At 36.7% G+C, this 17,160-nt stretch overlaps 1 protein-coding gene across 1 annotated transcript in view; it reads right to left on the bottom strand.

Annotated features, from left to right (window-relative positions):
• The window catches only part of SLX4IP (SLX4 interacting protein), a gene marked incomplete at its 5' end in the record, with an annotated part of 38,918 nt that overhangs the window by 3,596 nt on the left and 18,162 nt on the right, over nt 1-17,160 (bottom strand). Inside the window, 2 exons of the mRNA XM_009886041.1 lie at nt 11,991-12,079; nt 14,813-14,896. Coding sequence (XP_009884343.1) covers nt 11,991-12,079; nt 14,813-14,896 — 173 coding nt within the window. The remainder of the gene's footprint in view (nt 1-11,990; nt 12,080-14,812; nt 14,897-17,160) is intronic.

Below are 17,160 nucleotides of genomic sequence, written 5' to 3'. Positions count from 1 at the left end.
CTAGTGTAAACAACTTCCTGTTTTGTAAGCAGAAAGAGGGTTGTCGGGCAAAGAAATAAAGCTGTTTTGACGGTTTAAAGAAAACTACAGCAGTTTTGAGCCTTCCTTTCAGAGGCAAATTACGCAAATGTGTTCGTGTGTATTGCTAGACGTATGAAGTTCTGTCCACTACTGGTGCAACATGTGTGTTTACAGCAGGCAGAAAACACGAGACACACGTGCAATGTGATTTCAACCTCAGAAATCAAGTTTAACTAGTTTAATCTGAGGGATTAATTGCTGCTTCTATTCTTGTTAGAGGTATGGACTCCCCTAATTTGACTAAATACATTTTCATATTTTGTAAATTATTAAATAAGGGAATATTATTAAGACACTCCAAAGCTTTGCTAATTTTAAGAGAAGATACAGACTCTTAACTGTAAAGTCCGTAGAAACTATTCTGATTTCCAGTAACATTCACACAACTCAGGCTGAAGGATCTCGCACAATCATGCTGCATCGAAGCAGCTGGAGAGCACTCTTACTTAGCCAGAGAAGAGAAGCACAAGCAGCAGCATTTGAATTTCTGCTTTATGGTAACTGGGTAAGGCTAATTCTATTAAATCTTCTACAGTCCTCAACACAGCAGACCATGACAGGATCACTAGCTCACCACGGCAAGTCTTGTAGATGTGGTAAGCAACGCGTGGAAAGTCCCACTTTGTACAAAACCCAGAGGAGAATTGGGGACAGTTCCTGTCCACACATACTCACTACTGCAGATAAGCAATAAACCTCAGTCCTAACTTGCAACTGATTATGAACAGTGCATGATAGTTGCCTGGAGTGTACCATCACACCACGGTGTGAAGAGCAGCCCCTGGAGCCAGGCAAAGATGATGAAGCCATGTCACTTGTGAGTTGAGTCAGACTGGAGTTAATGGTCCAGAGTTGAAGGACTAACACATTCCCTCAGTATGCCTTCATCAACCTTTTATTTTGTTTTCAAATCTCTTATCCCATAAAGCAGTGACAGAAAAGGGTTAAGGAATTAAAAAAAATTAAAAATCAAAATGATTTATATGTGAAACACTTCTGAACATGCCCTCTAAGTACAGTAGATTTTCCCCTTGGAACCACACCCTGTAAGTGCTGTATTTTGAGAGCTGAACAATTAACATAAGGCATATGAGTCAGGCTTTGAAAGACTCTGTGGGAACCAGAGAGCCTTTTGCTATTAGGAGTGATGTAAACTCCCTAAGGCTGGAATAAGTCCACAATAGAAGGCAGAGAGTCATAAATAACAACAATGGGCACTCCATATACTACTAAGACACTCAGCCATTATTGGTGATACTTCCTTTATTTTCTTTATTAGACTTAATAATTTTAGTTAATTAAAAAAAAAATAAAAAACACTGTCTGTTTTGGGAATACTATTTATTTCCTATGGGAACTTCAGGACTTGTTAAAGAAAGAAAAAAAGCTAATCTGCTCTCATCCTGTCTAGTAATCCCAAATTCCTTTTAGGCAGTGAAATAATTAAAGAAAAATATTCCAGGCATAAAAAGGAGGACAGCAGAAGCAGACATCATATAAACAATGACACCATGACAGAGAAAAACGTCAAAGCACCGCCAGACTTGTGACTTGACTGAAAGAGCTGCAGGGAGTGGGACTGCTGCTAACAAATTAAAACCACATTTCTTGGCAAATTGTTAAAGACAGACATATTTACATTTGTATAGAGACTGGGTGGGCACAAAAGATTAAAATGCTTCTTTAGCCCTTGAACTGCCAAGTTCTATTAGAAATATGTGCTCTTAAAATCCTCGGGTAAGCTTACTCCTTTTTGTCACTAAAACTCAGCAAAGAAGGGCCTGCAGAAATGAAGCTTGCAAAGTCTTACGATGTTACCTGCTCATAATACTGGCCTCTCAAAACCTTATTTTAAGATCCTTAGTTCTCATCCAAAGAGATGTCTGGGAAGAAAACCTCTATTAAGACCTACAGAGAAACACGACTGTTAGGCACACAATATACTTGCTTTAAGGCTCATCAAATTGAAAATCCATTCTTTCACTATCTTACTCAACTTACTATCTCATTCAAAATGAAAAAGGAATCCTCAAAAATATAAAAAGTGGTGACTGCCATCTGCAGCTCTCTCCAGGGCAGTTGAATTCAGCCGTACAGCATTAAAGACCTGTAAAAGAACTACTCATGGATGTGTACCTGGGAAGAATCCTTACAACTTATTGTCTTGAAGAAGAGTGAAAGGTTTGGCCTTTTCAGCCTGACAATAATACTCATACAAACATTGATTTTTTTTTTCTTTTTTCAGCCTAGGGTTTGCGATGCTTGGCTTAAAGAAAGATTTCTGAAGCAAACAATGCTGCCCCCCTTCCCGCCTCTCGAATGGCTTCATACTTTCTAGTTGTCTCTTACCATGCTCAGGACAACAGTTGCACATGCTTACATACCAATAAAGTAACACTAAGGGATAATTAAAAAAAAAACAAAAAACCCAAACAGAATAAACCCCACACACATTGTTTCTGAATTGCATTTATAAATGCGGCTCGACTTTCTCATCAAAAAATACTTAACAGAAAACATCAATGGGTCCAATAAATCTAATTTAGTATCAGCGTGCCATATGACAGGGGACTCTGAATATAATAATGTAGATGAAACAATGAAAAAGTATTACCCCAGGCACACACGAGTGAATAAAATTAAAATTAGTTAAAGGAATCAGGCAGAAACAGTTATTTAGGGGAGCTTTACGTGAGCTTGCAATTGCATGATTTCTCTTGATGTCACTCTAAGCAGTATCATGAGCTCAACCACCTCAGATAACTTTTAAGTCTCAGAACTTTTCTAATAGATGATTGGCAGTTCAGAGAGGTCAGACAGGACTCTTTCCAATCTGATAAACAGAAAAGGGCTCCTAAAGCAAGTGAGGAGGCTTGCCAGTGAAGGATGAATCAGATACTATCATCTAACTTCTAGAAAATCAACAGACAGGACTTTGGGTCTAGTCTTCTGCCCTCTCCCATCCTACATGAAGGAAAAGCTACCCACAATTTCACGATGCAAATTTGTCGGCATTTCCAATGTAGTTTCCTAGCAATTCTACTTATGAACTTCTACCACCTCATAAAACCTTCACAGAAGTTTTCCAAGTACAGAAATGGATATTATTCTCAACCTGAAATACAGTTCCTTGGTTGGACTTGTAGAACATTATAAAATGGACTGTCGTACTCTGTATGTCAGTAAGTTCCAGTAAAAACATTAAGGATCATTCCATGTTACATCCGGGAGTACTGATTTTTCATTTGAAATAGGTATTTTTAAGGAATGCTGGTGGTTCTAAAAAATACATTCTTTCCAAGATTGAAATTGGAGAAACAACCAGAGAAAACTACATCTCTCCGGTGAGGAGCAGAACAGTATAACCTATCCGTGGCCAAGCACAGAAAGCAAAATCTAAATCCTGGATCAGTACAGTCTTCATTATCTGCTACCAAAATTAATTTTTATTTGACACCATGGATCTTAACGATTAAGCTATTGCTTGTCAAGAGTCCCTATGGTCTGTACTACTTAGTCCATGAGCTGGCCCAGTCTGTTACAAGCCCCTGTGATACACATTCCACTTTCTCAAGATACAAGGTGTGAACCCGGGTTTCTCACTCTATAGGTAAGTCCTGGCAATTCCAAACACTCCAAAGGTCCCCAAAGCATCATCAGAGTACCTTAAAGCATATGACTTCTATGAGGAAAATGCCTTCTTGCTTTTGAAGCCTTTTCTTTGGGTTTTAATTGTATTTTACATCTAGCAGGAATCCCAGACTATTCTGAATGTGAACGCTTGCTAGAAAACAGAAAAATTCCTAATAAGCTGTATATGGCATAAACCAAATAAGTTGCGGGGGGATCTTTTAAAATAATTGATACACATCTGTAACACAGATAGCAAGAACCTACATAACACTGTCTAAAGCCACACAAGGTGCTCCTGAAACAAACGAGTTATTTACATACTTAGAAGCACGTGATACATGCTGTGTGTATTTGCTTGAAGGCAAAAAGCATTAAAATTAATGTTAAGTAATTGAGCTATTAATCATTCTGATTTTATATACTGATGCTACAAGACTCAGATTCTATCTTCAGAGAAAGTGTCCACTGATAGGAAACGGAGGAAAAGACAATAGCTTTTCAACCAAAATAACTTCTCCCAAGGACACTGAAGAAAAATGTAAAGGATATTAATTGGGAATTTTTTATTTTTTTTTTTAAAGAAACTAATGTCTTAAAAGCATGCCCCTTTAGCTAGCCTTTCCCACCAGTTTTAAGGTTCCTGCCTCTAGGAGTTATGAAAGAGGACATGCATGCAAAATATACGTGTTTATACTTTAAAGATTTTTTTATAAAATAAGAAGATAGCAATTTTATGTGGAGCTTTCCCCAACTTACAAACAAGGAGGGAAGGAATCTACTACTCAATTGTCACGAGTATCTGAAAAAGCAAGGCACTCCTGTAATCCTGTATTACAGCTTTTAACAGTCTGACAGGAGGCTCCTCTATCTGCCTACCAAATCTAAATGGATAGCAGTCAGCCAGTACCGAGGTCTAAACACCTATCAGTAATACTGAAGCAAACTTTGTATTTATCCTTCCAGATATAGCATGGGTTACATGACACAACAGAATACTAGCGTAGATGATATACACAACAACATGCTTCATATATTTAAACCTTCAATTCTTGCAGAAAAACAGATATGGAAAGGAATACATCGATTTTAAAAAACAACTGTTGTCTTTATACAATTACAATAGTGTTTAACAACCATAGGAGATCTTGGAAAGAATAACTAATACTCTTAATCTTAGTGGTTATACAGAAGCAAAATTTGCAAAGTAGGCAGAACTGCACAGCCCAGGAGATAATTATTGTTCAACAATTTAGTCAATGTTTCACCTTGGTTTCCAAAACAAACACCACCACCCCCAAGGCCCCCAAGATTTCTCAGCTCACACTGGGTATGGGTCCGTCCAAATGATTTCAAATCATTACAAATTGTTCAAAAATCCTCTCGTGACTTTTACCATCATATATTTCAGCTTACTTTTCAGTCAAGTTATGAAATTCCTATTAGCCCTAACTGATTTCTGCTGAAGGCTCAGGAATGGACGGCTCTTCAAAACAATTAAAAAATCTGTCAAATATTCTTTACCCAACAGAAATACAGAGAATTATAAAAAACTGAAGTAATTTAAATCTTTTTAACTCCTAGAGTCATCAAAATCTCGAAGATGCACAGCAGCTGAACAAAAACTTTAGCTCACTGTAGCTTTAAACATTATTACTGCCAGCCTTCTGCCCCACACCTTTGCTGGAGGTGCCCGTCCTCTCTAAGTCTGCAGAGAGGAAAGAACATCATTCAGTGCAAAGTCCAGAATCTTAGCTCAAATCCGCATTAACCACCAGCATAAGCTGTGACAGCAAGAGAGAGAGAGAGGGGGGAGAGGAAAATGAGGGAGGTGAAGGGATGATGACAGATGATAATATCTTAAATAACCACAAGGCTTTGACAAATGAGATCTTGTGAATGCTGCTAAGTAGTTACATTTAAATCAACTGGAGCACTCATACAAGAAGCAACTACCAAAATCAGTAAAAGATTACTCAATTTGTCCCTACTTTTTAAAGATTGCTTCACATGGAAACCATTTTAAGTGCTTAATCATTTATACTGCAGTTACAGGATCTTTTGTGTTTCTGCTATCCTTCATCTGGATTTCGCACAATAAGAGGTACATAATCTTTCACTGAAGATGTATCCAATTTAACTTATTGGCTTTAAGACAATTTAAGTATTATTTGTTGTTTCATTCCACATATACTCTAATATTCTGTCTGCTTTTCAGATAAGTAATACTATGGAACAAAGATTTTCAAATCAGTTCCTTGTAGCAATTTCTTGGCCTTTTTCCAGAGACCGTACAGTTAATTCACTCAGCGGTATGCATGAACACTGCAATTGCTCTTTTCAGTAAAAATGCTGTGCATTTATCAACAGATGATTTTCATTTACAGTCCTAATGCCCCTCTACCCAGCTCTGTGAGGTTTCTTTGAAATTCTCCACAGCCTTCTCCAGTCTTGACTAATTGAAATAATTGTTTCAGATTTCATTTCATCGTTTGTCCACTTCTCTGGATCATTAATATAACAAACAGCAGACAGCTATTAGACTTTTGCCATGTAGAAAATAAATCGGTCAGTTTGTAAGCTATAAGAAGAAACTAAGGCAAGTTCAGACAAATCTCACGGAGGCAATTCATAGCATTACCGCTCTCAGGTATCCTCCCTCCCCTTTTGCAGAAGGTTCCTACCCCCACTGCAGGCTTGGCAGAAGGCAGCACACACACATGCCCCAGCGGCTCCCACCCGCAATTCAATGCGCTAGCTTAAAACCTAGGGAAGTTTGGGTTGCGTGAATCCACAAGACCGCGATATGCAGCAAGATGAGATGCAGGCACACAGCCCTTTTGGCAAACTCTGCTATAGGAGTGGTAATCTCCAAGGAGAAGAGGAAGACAGCTGGGACAAAAGAGAATATTGTAAAACTGCCGAAGCATTCTTCTTTATGACCAAGTCAAAGACATTAGTATCATTACTTTGTGATGTAGTTTCTCCAAGAGAGCAGTTTTATGATTCAAGCTAATTTAAAGCTATCCTGACATTGAAAGGGCAATCTCACCCTCATCCAACACATGGTCCTGCCAAGTCTCTGTATCAACACTACCGTTTATGCAGCCACGCAGTGACAGGCTGACCTAAGGGATCCAGCTGAAAGCTAACCACGCAAACAACAAAAAAAACCCAAACAAAAAAAAAGCCTTTGTTTTCAGAGGGAGCAATGAATTAACCCAACTCCCCACACATGCCAGTACTGACAGATGCTGAGGATAAGAATGCATGGCGAAGAGAAGAGAAGGCAGGAGGGACCGCATGTTTCATCAGTCTTACATCAGCTTGAGCAGAATGTGAAGGATGAGCAGAAAAAAAAAGTGACAAAGCTTTAAGTGTCAAAAGGAAAAACTCACCAAAGAGAAAAGCAGTTCTTTAGCCTGTTCTACTATGTACTATATGGATGGGGTTCATTAGTCTGCAGTTTCCCCTCTCTATCTTTTTTCAAAAAGTAGTGAACGCTATTCATACAGCTACGAAACTACAGTTTAATATTGTTTTCCTCTAGCTATGTTTCCTATAATGACTGAAAAGAATTAAGCACATTATCTGAAAACCCATGAAAACTAGATTTTATGAAATTTAAAAAAGGATAATGAAGTTGAAAACCATCAACAAGACAAGTACTACAACAAATGTAACATTAACATGTATTTTGGATATTACTTCCAAACTGGGGTAACTATCAGCTGCTACCTAGAGGAGTGGTCCTGCTCTCTTCATCCAAATCCTGGCTGCGTGCTCACACAACATTTTTTATGTCACAATTGGCAACTGTGTGGGTACAGGATGAGTTGGCTCAGTGAACTGACATGACAGAAAACTAATCCTCCAACAAAAAACAGAGAAACATCACAAATAAATCATTTTCTGCTGGATCAAGTCAGTGAACTAATTCATTCTTGACTGAAGAATCATTGGTCCATTGTAACCAGAAAGGAAAGGAATATATAGCTGGAACTAGAAGGGATGTGGACTGACCTTTTCAGTAGTAACCCATTATTACAGCAGTTTAACTATGATCTTATATATATACACACACAGTTCCATGCCAAGATTAGCACTTAGACAGTGTGAATTGTGCAATTGTATTTCACAGCATTTCCTTCTTCCCCTACCCAATCTGATATCACTTAACAATAGTCTTTAAAGTATTTAAGATAACTAAATTTCACATAGTCTTCTACTAATCTTTACAAATTGCTGCTATCTGAAAAAAGTTTTCATTCTACCTTCCAATAGACATACAATTCCAGCAACATATACTCTAATGTTTAAGTCTCCTGTTAATTACAGCTAAGCATATGTTTCCATGAAAGAACCTCTTTTTTCCATGAAAGAGCCTCTTCCCAGCATAATCAAAACCAAGCAAATCTGTCACTAACTCTTACAAGTTTTGAGGTACGTTAGTTCTCTTTCTTAAGTATGTTACAGACACAATTTATAAACTCAGACATGTATGAAGATGATTAATAGTTTGTTTTTATTTCTGTGTTGGGGATATCTTTAGCATTTTTCTCCTCCTTGCACACCTATGTAGGTTTTTTTTGTTTGGTTGGATTTTTTATGAGTAATACACTGTTTGGAAAATAATATTTCTTTTTCTGGTACATTATTCTCTGGAACTTAACAAGGCTCAGTGGAAACTTTGAGATCTTTTTAATCAAGATACGCTCTCCTACTCCCCACTTTCTTTTCTGATTTCATATGAATTGTGATTTCAGATTTCCACTTTAATATCATCACTAGCTTAACCTCCCTCGTGCTCTCCCTACAACTGCTTCCTCTCATAGATTCTAGTATAAAGCCGATGTGGTGATCAATGAATACTTCATTGTTAGCACATTTTCAAATGCTCACAGGCCTCTCTAGTAAGCCTTCCACCCATTTCCATTTCCACTGTTTCTTCAAGATAACCTGTTTTCAGTTTTCCATTTTAGCTCTCTACTAATAATCATCAAGAAAATGTCGCCATTGACAAAAGATGACTAATCTGTCCAGAGCTCTTACATATTTCCCTGGGTTTCCTCTTTTGCCATGTTCCCAAAACTGTCGTCTTTTTCAAGATAAAACTATTCAAGATTACAAACATAGTTTGGCAAAACAGGAAACAATGGGTTTATGTTTAAACTCAGCATTAATCAGCCAGGCTATTCTTCCACCTTTTCGTTGAGACTTCCAATTTGCTTATGTATTTTCAATAACTTGCTGTATTGTTTCTTTAATACAGCAAGTTCTTCAAGAGATTCTTTAAGAGATTTCCCTTCCAAAATGATTCTTACTGCCTGTAGCCTGATTTTTAGATATGACCACAGGAACATCCATTTCTAAATAGATTTTAGAACACAGAAAATGACATATCAATTGATTTTCTTTTATTTTATTTCAGCTCCACCCCTTAGAAGTGCTCTCAAATCTTTTATTAGTTTATGCTTAAAGCTAATTTGACAGACTGCCTAAGCCACCTTTTCATTGGTCTTACAAGATGCATCACAGAAGGCTTCAAATTGCTTCTCTCAGCAATTGATGGTAAGGTTTGTGCTTGTGAATATCTCAGAAGCAATCTAATTATGATCTTTCCTAAGATGTAGGACTTCAGAATTTCATTTCATATCTGCCTACATCCCTTGAAACCCTCGGGTTAATCACAGTGTATCACAGAGATACAGAGAACAGCTGCCTAAAAGGCTGTGAAAATGCAAAGAATAAAGTGCTGAAGATAGGTAAAGAAAGAGAGTTGTAATAAGTGGAAGAAATGTGTCTGTATCAGGCTGACATATAACTGGTTCCAAGTAATGGGAAAGCAGGGCATTGAGCCTGACTTGTCTTGACAGAGCTGAGGAATGAAAGCTTGACCCAAACCGTAAAACAACATAAAAGCAGTTAAAAAAATAATTGTTGTCTTGACTAGGTCAATTGCAAAGACATTAAGCAACACTGAAAAGTGACAAAGTTTCCATTAACGTATAGTTATAAAACGCAGATAGGCCCTCAAAACCAAGGGCGTGAGCTGATTAAACATTTAAAAGAACTTGCATGCAACATTACGAAATTATTCAAACCTAAACAACATACAGAGGAAAACAAAACATATGCCTCATTTTTAGCCCATGACAGAATACACTGGAGTATATCAACAGAAAGGTCTTCTGGGTGGTCTTCTGTAGCCTAGTTTAGAGTTCAAGCATACTCACTGCTAAATTGCCTAGAGAAAAGTACACACACGAAGCGCAGATCCTAAGCCTCTACTTCTGGACTGCCAAAAACTTACAATTACCTCTCAGTGGCAATCAAACACTTCTCCAGTTTGGCAAAGTACTGAACTGGAATAGATGACAAATTCAGTACTAATGTGCTGTAGAAATTCTGGATCAACAAAAACAGTCTGGAGTGGACCCTTTAAGGAAAAGCGTTAAGAATTAAAAAGATACTCCAAAACATTTGTTGATGGTCTGTTCGTATCTTCTTAGTTCTTCCAATTAGGAAAGATGGCTTAGAGAGAACTTTATCTTATTCTCTCCTACCAGCATAGTACACTGACTGTTCCAGACAGTTCTATGCACATGTATTGCATCTGTAAGTTAAGCAAATTCCCAAGACTTTATTATTGCTTAGGTTATGATCCCACTAAGAGATTTATTTATTTTTAAAAATTAAAATGTTTAAACTCCCTTTTTAAACAACAAGGGGTTTCCATAGATCAACATCAAATCATAGAATCACAGAATACTGGGTTGGAAGGGACCTCAAGGTTCATCTGGTCTAACCTTTCTCGGCAAAAGCACAGTCTAGGTAAGATGGCCCAGCACCCTGTCCAAATGAATCTGTCCTGCAGCTCCAGAGCAGCTCCCCTTGGTGACTTTTTGTTTACTTGTTTTTGGTGGTGGTGTGTTGTTTGTTTCCAGAGATAATTATTCTACCCCCATCAAAAGACATCTTCCAAGGAGTTTATCTGGGCAAACACAGGAAATGAGACTCGGGACAAACTCTATGTTCCTCTTAGAATGAGGAATCATAGAACCGTCTAGGTTGAAAGGGACCTTTAAGATCATAGAGTCCAGACTTTGAAATAGTCAAGCTGAAGTCCGTAACATTATATTTTTCAGTTGCCTTCTACTTACTAGACAGAATCATGTGAAAGAAACTAAAGAAAACTTCTCATCTTTTATGGAAAGATTAAAAATACCAAATGAGGGAATTGGATATCTCATAAGAGCTACTTAAGCAAGAAAAAAAGGTACTTATTTCTCAGTCAAAATGCAGACAGGATTTTCTACTTAAAGCATCTAATTAGTTTTCAAGACAACACCAAGAAAGTAATAATTTTCAACGTAGTAAAGTACTTCTAAAGCAGTTCAATTTTTTTCTGAGAGAGAAAAACATTTACTTGATCCTTTGACATTTAAGGATACTTACCAATGTAGAAATCGAGATAATAAAAATCTGCATTTACTATCATAAATAAAAACACCCTGTTTGATATTAAAAAAATATTTTTGAATGAGTAGAAGAAAACCTTTTTTTCAAGGGTCAAATATACTTCAATACATCTAAGATAAACTACTAAAATATACATAGACCTCAGTGTGTAATTCTGACTCTTACTGTGAGCACAGAAGAGACTGCGTGCCAGATAGCAGCCACCTGGGTCAATGTGAGCACTCCTGAGACAATCAGCTGTTAACTGCAGCATAAAATTCATAAGCCTTTGACCCTGGTAAAACCTTCAGGATGAAATATTTAAGTAGAATTGTTTATGATATTTAACAACACACCAGCACCTTTTTCTCTGTAGATATTTGTTTGGGTTTTTTGTTGTTCTGATATATTCGAGTTGTTTTGCAGAACAAGCGCTAAGAAAACATACAAGAAACCCATGGATATTAAAAACTGCCCCACTATAATTTTGGAAAATAAAATTTTACAAGGACAAAATATAAAGGGAAAAAAATCCTTAAAACAAGGTGCTAAAATCATACCTAGCTTTCTAAATACGTGGTCTTTTTCTCTGAGACTTATATGGCCCAGAAAATGCTGAGCTTCCAAAAAATTACCATTTTTGTCTGTTTCAGAGTCATTTCAGGAGCTCTTTTTGAATACTTTGGCCCAACTGTTAATGCGACTTCCTGTTTCCAAGATAACAGTCACAAATATGTCAATTACTACATCCATACATAAACATTCATCTTACCACTATAAACTAGACCAGAAAATTTACAGAAGAGTTTTGTACATACCAATACACCATTTTCACATGTCCAAGCACTTAGATCAGATTCCAGTTTACTGACAAAAACTATAAATCTGTCTGGAAACACACGTAGTTCTATACAAAAAGAATTGAAAAGAAGATTACAAAAATTATATGCATGTTCAAAAGCACACATGACAACATAGATACATGTTATTTTAGGAAACAAAATAATTTATTTTTTAAATTGTGTGCTAACTCACTTCATACACTCTACTAGTTTCTTACCTACTCTCTTCAACATCACATCCCTCCTTTTGTTTTGCTTTTTTAAATCATTCAAAAAAAAAAAAAATCAATAAATCAGAGTAAGTCTAATTCCCAAGAGGATAGTCATGGCTGCAAATTAGTCCACCTGCACCTCTGGACAGATATACCAGACAGAACCAACAGACAAACCACTTAACGATGATTTCTTTTGTGCTATTCTGGTGATGAGTCTTTTCATCACAAAAGTTGTAAATCATGTTTGTAATACAGCACACCACAGTCAGGACTTGGCATAGAAACTCAGCATAAGGCTAAGTATTTCAAACTGACTACAGTGATTTTTTTTAAGTCATTAAACAAATTGGTTAACTACTACTGAATTACCTATATTACTCAAGGTCACATGGTTTGCTGTGAACACAACAAAGTTTCTATTTGTAAAGAATTAAAAATTGAAAGATTCTCAGATTAGAATAGACTAGTCAAAGCTTTATTCAGTACCCAGCAATGCTATGAAAAAAGCATAGCTAGATATTTTGTTATTTTGTGTATCAATTAGTTCCAGATTAATATCTACATATTTTCAGCTCAGATTTTTTTTGTTGTTGATTTTTGTTTTATAAAGAGAGAGTTACTAATTTTTCAAGTTTGTTATACTTCAAAAACAAGCCATAGCACCCTATTTTCTGGGAAAGAAAGAAACAAGGCATGCAGAAAAAACAGAAGGTTGACCTGATAGATTTTTTTCATAGAATACCTCCTTACAATAAATTGAGTATAGGCATGATGTGCACAATTTGCCAGTGATGATCAGATCATCCTTATGGGTTACTATCTCTCTACAATGTACTGCTCCTTCACCAAGGGCGTATCTCCATTAGTATCTGAGAAACCCCTCTGAGTGCGCACAGCAGCGACTTTTCTAGGGTCATTACAATGAAAGATGGGGATGTTGAAACAGACTACCTTGCATTTGCTGTTGGTTGAAAAAGCATACACAGAGACCTTCAGATGCATCTGTGCAGGCACAACAGCTTGTTAAGCTACTATATCTTGATAATGAATATGAGCCTTTCATAACCCTTTCAGAAATATCAACTCTGTAATCAAAACTGTGTCCGAGGCAGTATTCCTGCTATGCCTTACGTCCAAGACTGTAGTTCCTCTGCTTCTATCCTCAAGACCCGAAAAGCCACACTCAAAGATCTAGTACAATGGCTTTCAAACTGCATACAGTCTTCAGACATCTTCCAAATGGTTTACAAAAGAAAAGCTGGACAACTGTTGTAAGGACCAAATTTGTTCTGTGGCATTCCAATACTAGACTCTTTGGTAAGTTTACTTTAGATATCGAGTGAGCATCACAGATACAAAGTATACAAGACACTTTTTCTATTGGGCTCAAGGACTGGTTTTTGTCTATGAAAAACTAGGTATACCTCACAATAGAAACACTGGTGCCACATTATTTATTTTTCGAGGATATGTGCTTATTATGCTATTTATTGGGAGCAAAACCCACCAAAATGAAGTTCCTTTCTTGTTATGAACTTTGTGTGGAAGCAAAGTTTTGACTGCAGCATCAGAGCCTCAATTTTTGGCAGCACTAGTAGGGCAAGTTCATTTCAGTCAGACATTTTTATTGCTACATTTTATAAAAATCTCACTTGCTAGCTAACAAAATGAAAGTATATTTAGGTATTCATTGACGTTTAAAAAACGTCAAATTTAATACACAAGAACCAATGTTGAGACACCAATGCAGATACTCTGCTATTCTACTCTTAACGATTTTTCCAGGAGGCTGGGAGAACAAGTTTGATGAAATATTTAAAGTCAACACTCCAATCTCTTCAACCATATGGACTTAGAAAACAACTAGCTGGCATTTTAAGAGAGATTTAAACATTTATGAATAAAATGGATCCCTGTAAAAATAAGAAATTCTTTAAAAATATCCTTTCAAGTGTTTGATATTTTTAAGGGCACCTAATTGATTTATTTTGCTTTTTTTAATACAAAAAGCTCAACACAAAGGGCAGTGATCGTTATAACTCCTTTCTACTGCTGCTGGCGGGAGAGGTTTGATATCACTTCCTAACAGAGCATCTTGGCTTGAGAAAACATGAAAAAAAAAGATCTGGTCCAATGACATCATCTATGTAAGGATTTTATAGCACTGAGGTGAATGAAAGCCTTTTCTTGCATACACTTGTACTGTACAGTTGATGTCACAAGACACTCGAGCAATAATGAAGTGATTCATACTGCAACTCCTGGTTGATTCACCCTGCAGAGACTCAGTACAATGCTGAGTCTCATCATACTTACAGAATTTGGTGTGGCTTAGCTGATTACCCTGGGGCAAGGCATACACAAATTTAAAATTAAGTTTTTAAAAAAATCCATCGTATGTTAAGAAAAAGTTCCCTTTTTTTTTTTTCCTAAGTAAACAATCTCTGAAAAAAACCTAAATCAACCTCTGAAAGAAATTTTGATTAAGTAGACCAAAATCCAACAAAGTATTAGTTTTTGTTTCCTTTTTTCCTCCCAGAAATGCAAAATTCTAAGTAACACTATAAGAATTTGATTTCTTACCACAATAATGTTTTTTTTTTTCTACAGCACAACGGAGATTAACCCATCTCTTCATAAAGTAGGCAGTAATGTGAAAACTGTTGGCTGCAACATAAAACAAAGGGATAATAATAAGTGTAAGGGTATCCTGGGCATTCTGGTCTCAAAGTGGTGCATATCTGCACCCTCAGGATTGAGAGAAAGCAGCAGCAGCAGCTCAAGAATACAAAATAAAATGTAACTTTTAAGTAAAAGTTTTAAAAAGAAACTGCTCATACCGAGTACTCAAGAAATTAATATCTGAAACAGGGAAAATCTAAACAAATTACTAACCACCATGTTCTAGAATCCAACCACAGAAATAAATTTAAATCAATTAACTAATCAGAGGTGTTATCTGCTTAATAGTCTAGTGTCACAGTCACCAGTCCAATAGGCTGGAGTCCTAGTCACTACGATGTCTTCATACATATTTCTACAAGAACACTGCAGATGACCAGTTACTTAACTGCCTTCTAAAGAAAGGTGACATACTCAAAGCTGACAGAAAAAAATGCTGGCTACAAAAAACCCCACAAACAAACACGAAAGGTCTTAACTATCTGCAATTTCATTAAGTGAGAAATGCGTATATTTGAACTCCTCCATATCTACAAGTAGAGAGCGCTAGCCTGGCTGACCCAGCAGATACCTGTAACATAAACAGAGCCTTCTTCAGTTCCTGTTCCTGAGACTGACAGAAATCCTTGTGCAGCAGGAGCATAAGAAAAGGGCAGAAAGGATTATATTACAGCAAAGAGACTATTAGACTATGGCTAAGGAAATCAGCTTTTACTTTTGTTCTACTTAAATTCCCAAATGACCCTGAGTAAATCAGTTAGGACTTGATTCATAAAGGTATTTAGCAATCTAACTCCTACTGAAATTGAAAGAGGTTAGTATCTGTGACTCCTCCTCCTTAGTCTCTCTGTACACCTCACTAAAATGAACGTGCAAAAGAGGGTATTTCCCCTAACTCTGATGGGTTTTGCAAGACTAATTATTGCTGCTGCCAAGACAGTCAGATACCCTAGGTGCAATTACCACAGAAAAGTTAGAAAATGAAGTGCTACTGCTGGTCTTCTAATCTAACCATTTACAAAGAAGTAAGGAAAACTTGTTTGTTCCAGTCTCAATCTCTACTGAGTAAATGCCAAGGCATGCCTTATTCCTAAGTATAAGCCCCAAAATGCATGTCCTCTCCTGCAGAGTCTACAACTCTCCTACTTGTACAAGATCTCCTGGAGCTCACCATCAAGTACTGTTCAGCATCAGCTCTCATTAAGAACTATAGTTATTGATCACAATCAATCCCTTTGAAATTTATCAGCCATCTTTTTTCCTTCCCCTCAGGAAGATACCTAAAATTTGACTTCCCTTTAGAGATCGAGTCAAGATGTGACAAGTTGAACCATCCCTTAAAAATGATGAGTGCTAGAGAAAAATTTGGATGTAATCCATCAGCTTTATTAACTGTATATTTATGAGCACAATTAAAGAAAATGACTTTTAGCTATTTCCAGTTTGGCATCCACAATTCTTTAGCATTGTTAGTAGGATTAGCCAAATGGAGGAATTTGCCCTGTATATAAATAAGTTATTAGTGTGATAATAACATCTTCCACTGTGACCTCTGTAATGCTGAAAAAGTAACATTCATAAAAGCACAACTTTGTAAACAAATCTTCAAACAGCGAGTAAGTTATTATTAAGAGTCTTTCCACCTCCGTTTGTCAGGGATATTCCAAATATATTTTTCTTGAGAACAACTTAAAACACAAAAGTGTGAATTTTTTCCTTTTCACAAACCACAATATTTAATTGCTGAAATTCTTTTATGAATCAGTAACATGTACATCTGTTTATTTTTCTTGCTATCCTGGTACTCTCTGAGAAGTTAAGTATTTAAGCATAGTTGTTTGACTAATGGCCTGAACAAAGTTTCAAATTCCTCTTAAAGGCCCTTGATTCAGTTAGCTACTGTTCTCTGGAAGAGAACACCTACCTCAAATCTAACAAAAAAAATAATTATAAGAGATCAAGACACCTCTACACTATTTTTGCAGTGTCAGCTTAAGCCTGAAAGTCTTACAAAGCCTTCACAGGGAGTTGCACCTGAGCTAATAAGCTCAGCCCAGAGGGACTAACACTAGAAAATAATTTTCGTTTCCACGACTATTTACTACTTGACTTTGCTGAAAAAGCCTGAACAGATGATGTGCTGTTATTATTGCTATCTGTGAGAAAATTTTAAGATGCATTATATTCAAGATACCTGTATTTTGAAAGTTATCACACAGCTACGCTCATCAAATGTTTTGAAACCCTCT

Source organism: Charadrius vociferus, unplaced genomic scaffold (assembly GCF_000708025.1).
Source record: "Charadrius vociferus isolate BGI_N301 unplaced genomic scaffold, ASM70802v2 scaffold455, whole genome shotgun sequence".
Lineage (NCBI taxonomy): Eukaryota > Metazoa > Chordata > Aves > Charadriiformes > Charadriidae > Charadrius > Charadrius vociferus.
This window is presented reverse-complemented; position numbering and strand designations above follow the sequence as displayed.